Source organism: Opisthocomus hoazin, chromosome 1, assembly GCF_030867145.1.
Source record: "Opisthocomus hoazin isolate bOpiHoa1 chromosome 1, bOpiHoa1.hap1, whole genome shotgun sequence".
NCBI lineage: Eukaryota > Metazoa > Chordata > Aves > Opisthocomiformes > Opisthocomidae > Opisthocomus > Opisthocomus hoazin.
The window spans coordinates 152,008,788-152,023,888 of NC_134414.1; the positions used below are offsets into that span (position 1 = coordinate 152,008,788).

General features: G+C 48.8%; 1 protein-coding gene across 2 annotated transcripts; it reads right to left on the bottom strand.

Annotated features, from left to right (window-relative positions):
* Positions 1-906: 906 nt before the first annotated feature.
* Positions 907-6,169, bottom strand: LOC104335010 (uncharacterized). Of its 2 annotated transcripts, XR_012766071.1 has the most exons (3): positions 6,083-6,169; positions 3,583-5,844; positions 907-1,336 (listed from the first exon to the last, which is right to left on the bottom strand). XR_012766071.1 is itself a non-coding variant. In XM_075441865.1 (2 exons), the coding sequence occupies exon 2, from the start codon at positions 5,831-5,833 to the stop codon at positions 4,847-4,849; it is 987 nt and encodes a 328-aa protein (XP_075297980.1). In that variant the 5' UTR covers positions 5,834-5,844; positions 6,083-6,169; the 3' UTR covers positions 2,926-4,846. The 2 variants fall into 2 exon arrangements, 1 of the variants encoding a protein (XP_075297980.1); XM_075441865.1 differs by lacking the exon at positions 907-1,336 and having other exon boundaries at positions 2,926-5,844.
* Positions 6,170-15,101: the final 8,932 nt, after the last annotated feature.

Below are 15,101 nucleotides of genomic sequence, written 5' to 3' on the forward strand. Positions count from 1 at the left end.
ACGAAGAAAGCTAGCAAGCACTGGAATGAGAAAAGGGAGGAGACAGTCGAGAGGTGGATCAGCCTGCTTGTGAGATATATCAGGTTTGGCATGGAAAGGGTAAAGGCCCTTCCGAGCTTGGCACACGAAGGCATAAGCAGCAAACCAGACTACTCCAGCAAGGCTTCTTTTGGCCTCTGTTTGTTCCACCTCCTGAAATATCCCTTATTTTCCTTTTTTTCAGAGATGGAGGCTTCTGCTGTTGTGTCTCTGGCTATTCAGACCAGTGTTGCTGGGGTAAAGGGGAGGCACGGCCAGAAAGAACAGTTTGCTGTGCATGCAGGGGCACTTTTGTTTGTTTGATACATCTCAAAAATTGCTTTGGAGATTACACATCAAATACTTTTTAAAATTTATTAAACACGCAAAACACACCTCTTGTTCAAGATCGAAAGAAATTTCTTTTCCCTGTCATAAACAACGAAGCAAAGAGGAATGTAAAAGAAGTTGTATTTCGTCATCGCTGTTACAGGTATTTTGTCAGCAGGGGACTAGAACACTGGGTCCTGTACAACCCAGGTGACAGCACTGGGAAGAAAATCTCCTCAGAGCAGCTGCAGCTCTGCTAGAACCACGTTCATCTACCAGCAGGATGATGCGTCACTGCAGAACAAGGTTCTGCCACCTTCTCTCACAAAGGAAAGGTGAGCACTGTGTGCCATCCTCTGGCTTTTCAGATTCTTTCAGAAACATTAGCTGAAAATGAAGACCAATTCCAAGAACGGCCCTCACCGCCGGATTCCTACTGGCACGGCACAGCAGCTGTGCTAAGTCACGGTCACCCCTCTGTGAAGGATGACACGTGTATTTCCAAACCCGGTCCTGCCAGGGGCCAAGAAACTGATTCTCAGCAGGTCATTCTGGGGAGAAAGAAAGAAAAACAGATGGGATAACAAAGAACACTAGGATGACAAGTTTTATTTCAGAAACGTCACTCATCCATTTGTCTGTCTTAGGTATTTCTGAAGTGCCATAGTCTTGCTGTAGTATCTAAGCACGCTTAGCACAAGAGGAATTTACTGCATCCTGCAGAGCTGCCTCAGCTGGCAGGAGGGTCTGGGCACCACCTGGTGACCACGGTTCTGGGATGGAGTCTGCTACTGACGGTCTGCTGGAATGACAGCAGCCAATTACCTTTTGCTTTTTCCAGTAGTCTCCCACTACGATCCTGAGGGAGGAGACAGGCTGGTAGAGAAGCCAGGGAGCTAGCTGCTGTGAAAATAAACCTTCTGCTTCTTCATTTTTTCCACATGCCCATACCTCTGTCTTCTGAATTTGGCTCAAAGCGATAAAATCCCTGGAAGAAGAGAAACATACCCGGTAACTTCTGCAACAGCAAAGGAAGGGTGGTGCCCAGATTCTCCTCTCCAGCCGGATGATCACCAACAGTAAAGGGCAGAGCAGCTAGGGGAAGTTCATTATTTCAGCCAAGTGACACTGAACGGGGGAAAACTAACAGTGGCTGTGGAAAGGCACTCCAGAAATGTGCTTACACTGGCGAGCAATCCAGTCCTAGCCGCTAAGACTACTGCACTGGTAATGTGCTGTGAACCCTAAGGCCGCTTCGATTTGGCATAGTTTTAAATAAGTTCATAAAGAACTGAAAATAAATGCACGTCAATCCTTTTAATTTATAGAGCACTGCTAAGTGTACACAGCACGTCACAGAGCACGTAAGAGGGAAAATAAATGCTCCGAGGACTGCTGCAAAGGGTATTCAGGGGCAGCTGGCTTCGCAAACCAGAGTCTCGACGTGAGGGCTTCCCTTGGAGTTGAGCTCAGCTGTTTGTAGACTGGGGGTTGATTTCCTTGATCTGCTACAGCAAGTCCGTTCAGACTGCCAAAAGAAAAGCTGCATTTACAAGATGCCTTTCCCTGGCAAAGAGGGCTTCTCAGCCAAACAGACAGTTTTAGTGCTGCAGATTTCCTTTAGGAAACTCGAACTGGGATGGGACAAGCCCCTGCAAAATGATCAGTTCTACAGCTGGACCGCATATAACTTTTGAATTCAGTTAAAAACGAGCCTACCAACCAAGAGCTGTAGTGACCCTTCCTAAAGTTTGCTAGCAAAAGAAAATCTTGACGCTTCTGGAGCCAATTAGATGACCATTAGTCACATTTCCAAACCACTTTCCAGAAGTGGAATACAAATCAAGAAGTCATTGGTTTGAAGGTGTCCATAAAAAAGTCCAAACACAGAGCTAAAAGCATAAATGTCCATTTGCAAACGAAGGCTTCAGTTCCTGTGTAAACAAAGCCCACCCCATTTCTGAAAGCTCCTTCTACTTCCCTGAGCAGCTGCACATAAAGGTGCCTTGTTCCCCCAGGAGCTGCAAACAATTTCACGCTCCCCCTACAGCTCCTTTTTATTAGACTATAGGAAAAGACCATTTTAGCAGCAGCTGAGTGTCAAGAAGTGGCCTGGGGCTTGCAGAAAGGATCCCTGCAATCCCTCGGAGAGTACCAGGTACTGCAGAGCAAGCCATTCACAAGCATCCCTGGCCAGCAGCTTCTCAAATCCATGGATCTTCTTAGCATCTTTATTTCCTTCATCTCTTCCCCACCGCAGCTCCAGCCCTTTCACTGGCTTCAGTCTGCATCCCTTTCCCCAGAGACCTACTGCGGCCACGGAGCCAGCTGCAGGATTAGTCAGGTACACTGCAAAAGCAGAAATCTCTGCTAAGCTCCAGCAGTGCTGGGCAAGCACACCAGTCGGTATCACCACCAAAATCAGCAGCAGCAAACCAGTCAAAAATATATAAACAATGTAAAGTGTGGCACTGCAATTCCTTCTCGTTAAAACCACGGTGAGGGGGGTACACCCTACAACTGCCACCGATAGGTACCTGTGTAAAAAAGAGGGGGAAAGCACTATGCTCAGAGACATTTAGAAGTCATTCTTTGCAACCACGTGGGCCACATATTTTTATACAGATATATAAATAAAACAACTCAATTCCAGACCTTATACACACACTCAAAGAAATCAGTGTAAAATTGAATGTCCTGATACGAAAATTCGGATATTTTGGTACAAAACCTATTTCTCCCAGCTTCTTACTGGGACCTGTTAGTATACACAGCGTGTTTCATGCTTTGAGCAGCACCGATCTGGCGTGGCATCGTACCGCTGGCCATTCTGACCACTGCTACGGTGTGTGCACGCCTGATCACTCATGTGAGTGTGAAGACACACTTAGTATAAAATCTAGTTCATACATATGCAAGTGCATACATACAGATGTTATTTCCACACACACACACACGCACGCACACTGGCCAAAACAGGGCTTGCGAAATACGGGCACGGCGTCGGGCGAGCTCCAGCACGCTGTTGTTCCGTCCCGCCGGGCAGCACAGCTCACGCCAGCCCGCCTGAACCGGACCCGTGAACCCAAATCCCACAGAATGCGGAGGCTCCCGGTACAAACCTCCATACACCTGGAAAGTTGTGTACCGCAGTCTTAGTAGCAGCAAGTATAATCCTGATTTTTTTTTTTTTTTTAAGCCTCCACGTATGAGTTTTCCACACCAGTCACCCACCAGTTCTGACATTCCAGAACAGGCCGTGTCCCTGTCCCGCAGCTCCCTCGTTCCTACCGTCGACGCAGCACCTGCAGTAAACCTTTGCAAGCTTTGCTGGTTCAGGGTACATCCACATGTTCCTTTTACGGGCAGACTCACGTGGTCTTTGCCCATGCTCCGAGTTCGCCCTCGCGCTGTATACGCGTAACGCAGTCTCCAGGTTCTCAGCAGGACTTAGCCTTGACCTTCCGGACTGCTGTATGAGACAGAGCTGGCTTAGACCACGAGCATGGTGAGCTTCCATCGACCTATGCAACATTACACAGGTCGCAACGCTTCAGCTGCGGGTGGAACAAAGCCCCTTGAAGACCCCATCTCCCATCTTATTTCCCTTGATGTGACCACACATGCACAAGGCTGCATGACCAAGCAGCTTCTCATCATGTGAGCTGACGCTGCGCGTTCTCTCCTCAGGCTTTCAGGCAGACTAGGATGGCTATGAGGGCTACGAGGATGATGAGGGGACTGGAGCATCTGTCCTGTGAGGAAAGTCTGAGGGAGCTGGGCTTGTTCAGCCTGGAGAAGAGAAGGCTGAGAGGGGACCTCATAAATGCTTATAAATATCTCAAGGGTGGGTGTCAGGAGGATGGGGCCAAACTCTTTTCAGTGGTGCCCAGCAACAGGACAAGGGGCAACGGGCACAAACTGAAGCAGAGGAAGTTCTGTCTGAACATGAGGAAGAACTTCTTCCCTCTGAGAGTGACGGAGCCCTGGCACAGGCTGCCCAGGGAGGTTGTGGAGTCTCCTTCTCTGGAGATATTCAAGACCCACCTGGACAAGGTCCTGTGCAGCCTGCTGTAGGTGACCCTGCTTCGGCAGGGGGTTGGACTGGGTGACCCACAGAGATCCCTTCCAACCCCGAACATGCTGTGATTCTGTGATTCAGACACCTCTCACAGGGAGGCGGAGAGGACATCTGCATGTGGCAGATGGCATCCAACTCTAGTACCGGAGAATGTGGATGACAGGGCCTTGGGATGCAGAACTACCCACCACAACCACTGCTCACTTTCTGTCTGCGCCTGAGGTGCGCTAGAAGAAGGAGGCGACTGAAAATGGCAACACAGGCCAAAGGCATCACTCTGGCCAGCTGCTCATAGTCCCCGGGGCCCTGCTGTAGTCATACCCCTGTCCACCTCCTTGTCCCTTTGGCACAATTTGGACAGGCTTGGATCAGGAGCTGCATCCTAGACCACCCCCAGACAGCACCTAGTGACGCTGCCTACCACACGTGCACCCGCTGGTGGGAGACTAAGTAGGAGTTGCGACTGAAGCTCTTCCCACAGTGGGAGCACTTGAAAGGTTTCTCCCCAGTGTGGGTACGACGGTGACGGATGAGGGTAGAGCTGTCACTGAAGCAGGTCCCGCACTCGGCACACTTGTAGGGCTTCTCCCCAGTGTGGGTGCGACGGTGCTGGACGAGGTGCGAGCGCTGGCTGAAACTCTTTCCGCAGTCAGGGCACAGGTATGGCTTCTCACCTGTGTGGACGCGCCGGTGGATGACCAGCTTCGAGCTCTCGCTGAAGCACTTGTTGCAGTCGGCACACTTGTAGGGCTTCTCGCCCGTGTGGAGCCGCCGGTGGGCAACGAGGTTGGAGCTGTCGCTGAAGCGCTTCCCGCACTGGGGGCACCTGTAGGGTTTCTCACCCGTGTGAAAGCTGGCGTGGCGGAGCAGGCCCGAGTTCTGGTAGAAGTTCCTCCCGCACTTGGCACAGACGTACGGCCTCTCGCCGGTGTGGCTGCGCCGGTGCTGCACCAGGTGGGTGCTCTGGCTGAAGCTCTTCCCGCAGTCCTCGCACCGGTACGGCCGCTCGCCCGTGTGGACGCGCCGGTGCTGGGCGAGGTGGGAGCGGCGGCCGAAGCTCCTGCCGCAGTTGGCGCACGCGTACGGCTTCTCCCCGCTGTGGATCCTCCGGTGGCGGATCAGGTCGGAGCTGCGGGTGAAGCTCTGCCCGCACTCGACGCAGATGTGGGGCTTCTCCCCCATGGACGCTCGCTGGGGCACCGCGGTCTCCTTACGCTTCCGCAAGCCGCAGCGAGCAGCCTTCTCGGGCCCCGTCTGCGGGGAGCGGAGCTCCGTCCTCGGACGGGACGGCTCCCGGTCGCGGCCCGGAGGAGAAGCTTCCCTGACGGAAAAGTCCGAAACGGCCCCGCGGGGTTCGGCTGCCCGGGGCTCGCCTCGTCGAAGACCCCCGCCATCTTCACTCATGCTCCCATCACCTGCCGGGACACAAGGAGGGTCCAGACGCGACCGCCGCCGTCAGCCACGGCCCGCACCCCCTCCTCTCCGCCCGGCCCGGTGCCGCGTCCTCCCGCCCGGCCCGGCCCGGCGTCGGGGCCGGCTCCATCCTCCCGCGCTGTCACCGGGCCGGCGGGCACCGGCGGGCCCCGCCGCCCTCCCCCGCGGGCAGACCGCCCCCCGCCCCGCCGCCCGGCCCCTCAGCCGCCCCCGCCTCACCTCCGCAGCCCCGGCCGGGCGAGGCCGTTCCCCCGCGCGGGGCCCGCGGCTGCCGGGAGGCGGCCGGCCGGCCCCCATGGCCGTAACCCTTCCCTCACCGCGCCGGCGGCCGGGCGCGGGGCGGCGGGAGGGCCCGGCAGGCGAGGCCAGGCCCGGCCCGGCGGCGGGGCCGGGCTCGGCCGGCGGTGCGGCTCCTCCCCGCCCGCCGCGCAGCCTCTCCCGCTGCCCCGGGGGCGGCCCTCGGCCGCCGCCCGCCCGGCTCCTCTGCCCGGCCTGCGCCAGGGCTCCCAGCTGCTGCCGTGCGGGCCTCGCAGGCTTCCCCCCGCTGCCACCTCGTCTGCCTTCCCCCATCGTGTCTTTGTGTCACGGCTGTCTCTGTTCCCTCCCTCATGCTTCTTCATTCCGGCTCCAGAAGAAAGGGAAGGCTCCGGGGAGACCTTACCGTGGCCCTTCAGTATTTAAAGGGGGCTTATTTGAAGGACTTTTCACCAAGGCCTGTAGCATCAGGACAAGGGACGACGGTTTTAAACTGAAAGGGTGGGTTTAGACTGGACGTAAGGAATTAATTTTTTACCACGAGGGCGGTGAGGCACTGGCACAGGTTGCCCAGAGAAGCTGTGGCTGCCCCATCGTGGGAAGTGTTCAAGGCCAGGTTGGATGGAGCTCTGAGCAACCCGGTCTAGCAGATGTCCCTGCCCGTGGCAGGGGGGTTGGAACCAGACGATCTTTAAGGTCCCTTCCAGCCCGAACCATTCTCTGGTTCTGTGAGTCCCAAATTCCAGAGCCTGACGCGTTCCCAAACTGCTCTATAAACGAGGTACGGCGGCTGTTTTGATGAAAGGAAGCTCAGAGTGCATGGGAACAAATTAAACAAAAAAAATCTGGGTTTACTAAAAGGTTAAAAAGCAGCCTAGATTTTTGTGAGAGTTTCACGCAGTTGAGTCACATCGTTTGGAAGAAGTGAGTCAACCAAGAGGGCATGACACACCTGGTTTTGGCTCTGGAGAACCTGAACTGATACTTGTCTCTGTGCTTAAATACTGACATGGATACTCCTTAAAAAATTGACTACAATTGTTAAATAACCGGTGTTAAATGCTGGCGTTTTCCACAGTTATTCAAAGCAGAAGAAACAAAAGACTTGTTTATGCTTTGGTGCCCTTGAACAAAGTTGCCACAACTTTTCCTTCTGACCTGATATGGTGGGAAAACAGCTCTGTTGTCCCCACTGTGCTTGTTGGATTGTTTTCTGGTTTATTCCCAGCCCATTTTAAACGTCTCTGTCTAGTACTTGTTCTGCAGACCTCATACCCAAATGTTGCTTCACTGGGAAAAGTGTTGCTGACCAGGAGAATCAGCCGCTGCAAGAGAGAAATTAAGTTGTGTAAATAAGAGAACGTGCTCCATGAGGTGGACAACCAAGAGGAAGGATCAGTGAAGTACATACTCGCAGAGTGCCCTGTGTAGCCAGCTGGAGGAGGAGAAAGCCTTTGCTAAAGGCTTTCACCGAGGCTGCGAGGGAGCACAGCTTAAAATCCTGAAAAATAAATTTTAAGGAGACAGTGGTAAATGGGAAAAATGTGGTAGCGACGGTGTTCAGCGTGCTCTCCGCAAGCTGGAGATCTGGTCCTCGGGATGTGTACCTGGACCAGAGTCACAGGGAGGGAGGATGGAACCTGGGGTCAAATTGTCAGGAGCACAGCACAGAGGAACATTTACCTGGCGATGCAAAAGAAGATGCTGATCGCAGGACAGGACAACATCAACCTCACCGAGGGTGGGGGCACAAAGGAGGCGGGTGTGGAAAAGGAAGAGGACCTATAGCTGTTTGGGAACGTGTTTTTCCTGTCTCCCAGAAGAAGTGCTTCCATATATTTTGAGTGGCGTGGCTGAAGGTACTGGAAATGAAGCCGGTCGCTCACTGGGTGAGGAGAAGCTGGGAAGATGGCCAAGGACGCCTTGCTAAAAGCTTTGAAACATGATACTCACAGAGGGGAGCATCATCAGAAGAGCAGCAATGAAAGGCTGGAGGATGACAGCAGGTTGGTTTGTTGTGAATAATTTATAGTAGTTTAATTCATACCAAAATAATTTATAGTAAGGATTTTAATCACAATTCCAATCACCAAGTAAGTAAATCTGAATTAAGTAAGCGCTGTTAATCGTATTTTGTAGGCATACTTTTTAATGGTTTTCTTCCCTAAAGGAAAGATTGATTCTCATTGGTGAACACTCAGAAATCTTAAACTAAGAACAATCTTTTCACAAAATAACTCCCTTTTTTGGTAGCAAGGAGGATACACTACATATACACACAAGTAGTTCTGTAAGTTAACATGCATTTAATTATTTATTTAACCCACAAGTTTTCAGTGTCATGGTTTTGTAAGCTGTTGAATTACACTTCCTATTTATTAAATAATTCCTTTGTTTATTCCAGACTTGACAAGATGTTTGTGGAATTGGAATACTGGAAAAGAAAAAAACTAGAATTTTCGATTTGTCTTGTAAGTGAAGTATGATGAATAGATCTAAGACATGCTTTATGTTTAAAGTTGAGATATTTATTAAACAAAGCTTAAGAAACTGAGATGGTAACTGTAATATATCTCACACCTAATGATTATTCAGATTGGAAGGGGAAACTAAACTTTCTGGCTTTAATATTGTCTATGTTTGTGGTTGATTTTCTTGAAGACCTTGGCAACAGGTATATTGTGCTTCAATTTATTTCTTAATGCAATGTAAGCCCAATTATTTTTATAAGTTACTGTAAATCTGGGGTTTAAAATGGATGGCCGTCTTTTCATGTGTAATTTAAATAGGTTTAACTAGGCAAAAAATTACATTCAGATTTTTTTTCTTTTAAAAACATTAAGATATTTCTAGTTAAAGAAAAAAAAAACAGAACCGCAAAGAAAATCTTTATTAACAACTTGCCTGGCTGCTCATGCTTTCACACTGTTCCCTCCGGACTCTCTCCCATTTCAAGTGCTCCCTGTCCTCTGATATGTTGACAAATAACATGCAGCCTTCTAGTTGCAAAACCGAGCTGTCTGCTTGTTAAGGTAACGTCTTACAGAGGGACTGGGTCACAGACATTGGCTTCTTGATAGCTCCCCACGTTCTTCCTTCCTCTCCTCCGCCTTCGAAATGCTGTGCAGATTCCACTCTTCTTCCTTGTAGCAGTTCACACCGTGTCGCCTGTACCAGTCTGCGGTGGCTTGCCTCGGTTCCCAGGGTACAGGGTTTATGGCCATCAACTACACTCAGCTGTGGCTCTCCAGGTCTCACAGACTGTGAAGAATAATGGTCTTCAAACTGGTTTCCCCTTTTCTTGTTTGTGTTGGTGGAGAATTTCCCTCTGCCCACTGCAGTTCTCCTGGTTGCACGGGAAGATGTCCTGTCGGTGCCCTGTAGACTGCTATGCTTTCTCTCCTTTGGGACTTTGGAGTGAGGTGAGGGTTGAGGCTTTTTCAGTACTCTGTTTATTTTGTCATGGCCCTATGTGTCCAGATGTCCACTGCTGCTACTTGGCTGTTACCTCTAGTTTTGTCCTACCCACCTCTTGCCCTGGGTTGGTTTGCTGAAACTGCTGTGCTTGGTGGTTACTGATGTAGTTACTTCATGGTTCTATACAGATGTTGCTCATCTGTGGACAGCGTTTTGGGTCTGTTGCTGCAGAAGGCACCCTAGCTGAGAAACCTCTGTCTGCCCTGTGGTATTTTTGATCTTTTACATCCATTTCGATTAGTGATTACTCCTCTTTAAACAAAACCACGTGTCAGACATGTAATTTGCACTTCACACAGAGGAGCAGGAACCCTTGCTCCTCATCATCAGGCAAAATGAAAAACGCGTAATTTTATAGTCAGTATCATCCCATGCTGTTTGAAATGTGCACTGGATACACTGGTCATTTTTTGTTGGTCCTTGTTCTTGCTCCACTCCACTCTGCTTCTGGAATATGGACCTGGAGCATTACCATGTGGAAGGTAAAACACTTCACGACATTAGACGAGTTATATGCACACCTTCCCTGGGAGATAAGGAAATGTGATTTTTTACATATGCCTGACTGGGGAGCAGAGACTAAGGTCAAGGTGCACCAGTCAAGTGGAAGATGCTTAAACAGAAGTGTCTCTGGCCCTATGTGGCTTATGCAAGGTGCCACTGGCAGGGCAGGGAGATGAAGCTGGCACTCCAGAGCCTGGAGGGAGCATCCCAAAGCACTCCTCTCATTTACGGACGTGAATGTTATTATCAGTGTATCAGTCTGTGCCTTTTCTATGCGTGAGACTTGTAGCGTATATTAATAGTGCTATAGTCACAGAATCACAGAATCACAGAATAGTAGGGGTTGGAAGGGACCTCTGTGGGTCACCCAGTCCAACCCTCCTGCCGAAGCAGGGTCACCTACAGCAGGCTGCACAGGACCTTGTCCAGGCGGGTCTTGAATATCTCCAGAGAAGGAGACTCCACAGCCTCCCTGGGCAGCCTGGGCCAGGGCTCCGTCACCCTCAGAGGGAAGAAGTTCTTCCTCACGTCCTGGGGAGCGAGTTCCGAAGCCGCCACACTGACATTTGCCCATCAGTAGGTACTGCTGGATGCCTCAGCTGGTTTCTTACCTAAACTGTGAGCAGATCCTAATGTAGCCGAGCACAGGTGCACTGGTAGTTCTGTGAGCAGGTCTGTGTGTTCCAATGTATTTGCGTGTAACTAGTGCGTGTTGGCACTTGGATTCATGGGCGTGTGTCTTCACTGGAGAACCTGGGACTGAATCTTACTCCCCTTTTTGTTGAATAAATTAAGAAAAGGAATGGGTGGTGAAAGTCAGGCTTCCTATAGTGTCCCTGAATACCTGTTTAGTGCAGTAACTCTCTCTCTCTCTCTCGTATTTTCATCCCAATTCAGCCAGAAGGAATTGATTATCTAGGAATGAGCAAACTTTGAGAAACATTATCTGGAGAAGTGGGCCTTCTTAGGACTTCAGACATGAAATGAGGATGCATCTGCTGGATTAATGCTAACAGGACAACACTATTTTTTATGTATATATATGTGTCGCAACACATATTTATATATATGTGTCACAACACATATTTATCTTTGCAAGTAAGTTACGTGCAGTAGTATGTATGTGCAAACGAAGATATGTCACTATTTCAGATCAAGGCTTTGTTGGGCCAGACTGTGGCTACAGCACTGCATTATCAGGTACCCTGTCTATGATTCTTTGTCTCCTGAGTCATCATGATGGCTACACCAAAATCAGTGGCAGTTTCAAATAATTCTCCTTTCAATCACTTTCTTTAAGCACAAATGAAGAGGCTCTTTTGCTTACTCGGACTCGAAATCCATTTATTAGCTTCTTTACTGGGAGGTTGGCAAAGGAGTCATTTTCTGGTCTTCATACTCCTTTTACTCATGTAGCCTATAAATCAGATTATACCCTGGTCTCAGGACACACGGGGTAAGCGTGGGATGCAAGTGCATCCCTGCTGAGAAGCTGAGGGATTCTAAAGGCTTTAGATCCCCAGGTCCCGCTGAGATTTACCTGGGATAATGGGACAACTTCTAGATGCCTCTGAAGTGCCTGACTTAATACTTTCAACACAGGGGAAAGCTTACCGGGCTTTTCAGAGTTTACCAATGTTTTCCGAACCCTCTGGCTTTTCAGTTGGGACATTTCGGGAATTATCCCATGACTTCAGTGGGGTTTTTTTCTGCCAGTCCTGGCAAGAAGGAGAGCGATGCTTGCCTGCATTTGGCTGAAATGCTGTTTCCCAGCTTGCCCAGGTGGTGGCAGATTTGGAGGGTTTTAAATCAGTCTTTTCCACCTTTTTTGCGGTGGAAGGGAATTGTTTCCCACGTGGGTTAAAGCTGCCCGCTTCTCTCTTTTGTACCTCTGAAGCCGTTTAGATGACTTCCATTTAAAATGGAAAATCTCTGCTTTTGAGTATAATTAGTTGTTAATACAGGTGTTATCTGCTGTTCTATTTCCTGTTAAATTTCTGCTAAATCAAAGTTTAATGACTAGATTTGTTGGGAAAGGGATTTTTGATTAATTTGTCTGCTTATTTAAACTGATGCAGTGCTACTGATTTACAGAGTGTGTGTGTCACATTAGCTCCTGCGTCTGCTGTACCACGCAGAAAACCCACAGATTGTCTGTCTTAAAGTTTCTGGTGGGTCAGGACTTGCTCCTAGAAGGAAGTATCTGCCCGCTGGTGCTGGGAACACTCCCTGGGGCTTTTAAATGAGAACCTCCCACGGAGCAACGCAACCTCCCGGCCTCATTCCTTGTTCTTGAAGACAGAACTTCCATCTTTCTGCATTTTCACCCTCTTCCTCTTGCTGAAGTTTATTCAAGCCTGCGAGGTTCTGATATCCTTTATTTATTAATATTTCTGTAGATTTTAGTGGGGTACCAGCAAAAGAAGTGCCACGGGGCTGGGGGGACGACACAAAAGGAATGACTGTGTTAGTTTGACTTCTTGTTTAATACTTGCCAAGGGACTTCTTTGTATTAGTTCTTTCTTGAAACCCAGTAGCTAATCTGTTACTGCTGTAGTAATTGCTTGAGTGAGAAATATGGGGTGAATATTTTGAGTGTCTTTAGTTTTATGCAGTGTTCCCTGGTTTATGCTTCTGTGGGATATGTTAGCCGTTTCACCCCAGCATCACCATTGGAGCTTGTGTTCTGCCGATGTTCACCATGGCTTTTGAAGTCTCTTCCTGAGTCTGTGCTTCCCAGGATAGATTGTCCTGTCCTGTAAGCGTGGTTTACAATCACCAAAAATCAAGTTCTTTGCATTTGAGAAGCTCACTTCATTATTCTTCCTTGAAAAACAAGAAAATGTTCAAAACCAGGGAGCCTGCCAAACTCCAAAATGCATCTACAGTATACTACCAAAACCAAAATGCACGGAGTAAAAATAAATGTGGTGAATTATGCTTTAATCCTAATCTTAAACTCCTTTGATGCTTTTCCAATTATTCGTACATTGCAATTTTTCAAGAACTTTTAAGTGGCGCTCTTGGCATCCTCAGTCATTCGCATAGCCATACTGTGGAGAGCCATGCTTTGTGTGATTTCTTCGTTTCCTTGGGAATGTGCTGAGCCTTTTTTTGTCCTGGATGATTTTGGAAAGCTGGAATTTGGGCCGTATTCAATTCCAAAATGGCAAAAACACGCGATAAATCATGCTAGAGTTTATTATAGATGAAAGTGCTTTCCATTTGAGGGAACTGCGTTAATGCTACTCTAGTCTGCAAGTTGTTTGTGGAAGGAAACACCAGTTCATTTTGTATTTGTACAGTCCCAAAGTACAGTTACGTCTCCGTCCGGTGCAGGGTCCCCAAGAAGCTGTTGTGGTATCAATATAGTACAATGGCACATCTCCACCTGCTGGTGTTTCTCATACATTACATCTAAAATGAGAACCACTGAATTTTAAGAGGGGAAAAAGTATTTTGGCCTTAGCTTCTGCTTTTTCATTAGAGGAAAGAAAGGACTACGTAATAGGGCTACAAGGATGGTGAGGGGACTGGAACGAGGAGAGGCTGAGGGAGCTGGGCTTGTTCAGCCTGAAGAAGAGAAGGCTGAGAGGGGACCTAATAAATGCTTACAAATATCTGAAGGGTGGGTGTCAGGAGGATGGGGCCAGGCTCTTTCCAGTGGTGCCAGCGACAGGACAAGGGGCAACGGGCACAAACTGAAGCAGAACAAGTTCCGTCTGAACATGAGGAAGAACTTCTTCCCTCTGAGGGTGACAGAGTCCTGGCACAGGCTGCCTAAGGAGGTGGTGGAGTCTCCTTCTCTGGAGATATTCAAGACCTGCCTGGACAAGGTCCTGTGCAGCCTGCTGTAGGTGACCCTGCTTCGGCAGGGGGTTGGACTGGGTGACCCACAGAGGTCCCTTCCAACCCCTACCATGCCGTGATTCTGTGATTCTGTAATATTCAGACTGATAAATTTGTTGTCCTCTGGTGAGCTGACAGAGCGGCGGCTGAGATCCTGGGCATCTGCACGTTCCAAATTGCTCTGCACTGCTGAGATGGAAAAGCAACCAGCTCACCTTTTCATCAGGGAAGATCACGAGTTGCAACACAGTTTTGCCTGCGTTGTTTATTTAGGCTCTGTGTAAGCAAAGAGTAAATACATGGGTCTTTCCCTTGCTGTTTTTTAAGCTTTATGTGGGTAGAAATATAACGGTTTGTATGTTACAGCAGGAGAGTCTGTGCTGGATTGTTAGGGCCCTCAGCTCCTGAAAAGGGACCTTTGGCTACAGCTGGCCGCATCTGACACAGCTGGGCAATAGGGCTTTTAACCATCCCAATAGATTTTAATTGCTTATTAAAATTAAAATGTTTAATTGAAAATAAAGTTTCTTCACTAGCAATAATTTATTTTGTGGGTCACTTCTGAGCCGGTTCTCTGACAGGTCAGTCATGATCTCTGCTTACACACTGGCTGCTTTATTTCTCCCCTAGTAGGTGTTCACCTTTCAGGAAGGAAGAAACAGGAACTGTGAGGGAAGTAAAAGGCTCATCCGGAGGAAAGAGGGATCGTCAGCGAGATTTAGTGTCCCTCTGAACCTCTGCCTTGAGAGTGAACTGGCTCCTCCTAGGAGAATTCTTTAACTTTTTCACTGAAGATGAGGGGAATAAGAGAAGTGGTAGAAAGGGAGTGGCATTTAACTCTTGTGCCTTTGCAAGCAAATACAATGATATTTCATATTTTAACTTAGGTTTTGGAGTTATGGGATTATGCTTGACCCTCAGGTATAATGCAAAAGAGTTGTTACAGCAAGCCTTTCTTTTTCTAAGAACTATTTTAACAAAACTGAAATACTTTTTGGGAATGTATCAGCTTTGACAGACTTTTAACAGTCTTTTGGAAAGGAAGAGGCATCAAAAGCAAAGAGAACCTGCTGTTGTAATGTGCATGTGGAGAATATTTTGTTTCCTCAGGTGCACGGAAAGATGCAGCCCACCTTGCTCTCCGAGCTCTTGA

Coding starts and splice junctions, on each gene's coding strand:
- LOC104335010 (XM_075441865.1), bottom strand. CDS start 5,833: ATGAGTGAAGATGGCGGGGGTCTTCGACGAGGCGAGCCCCGGGCAGCC.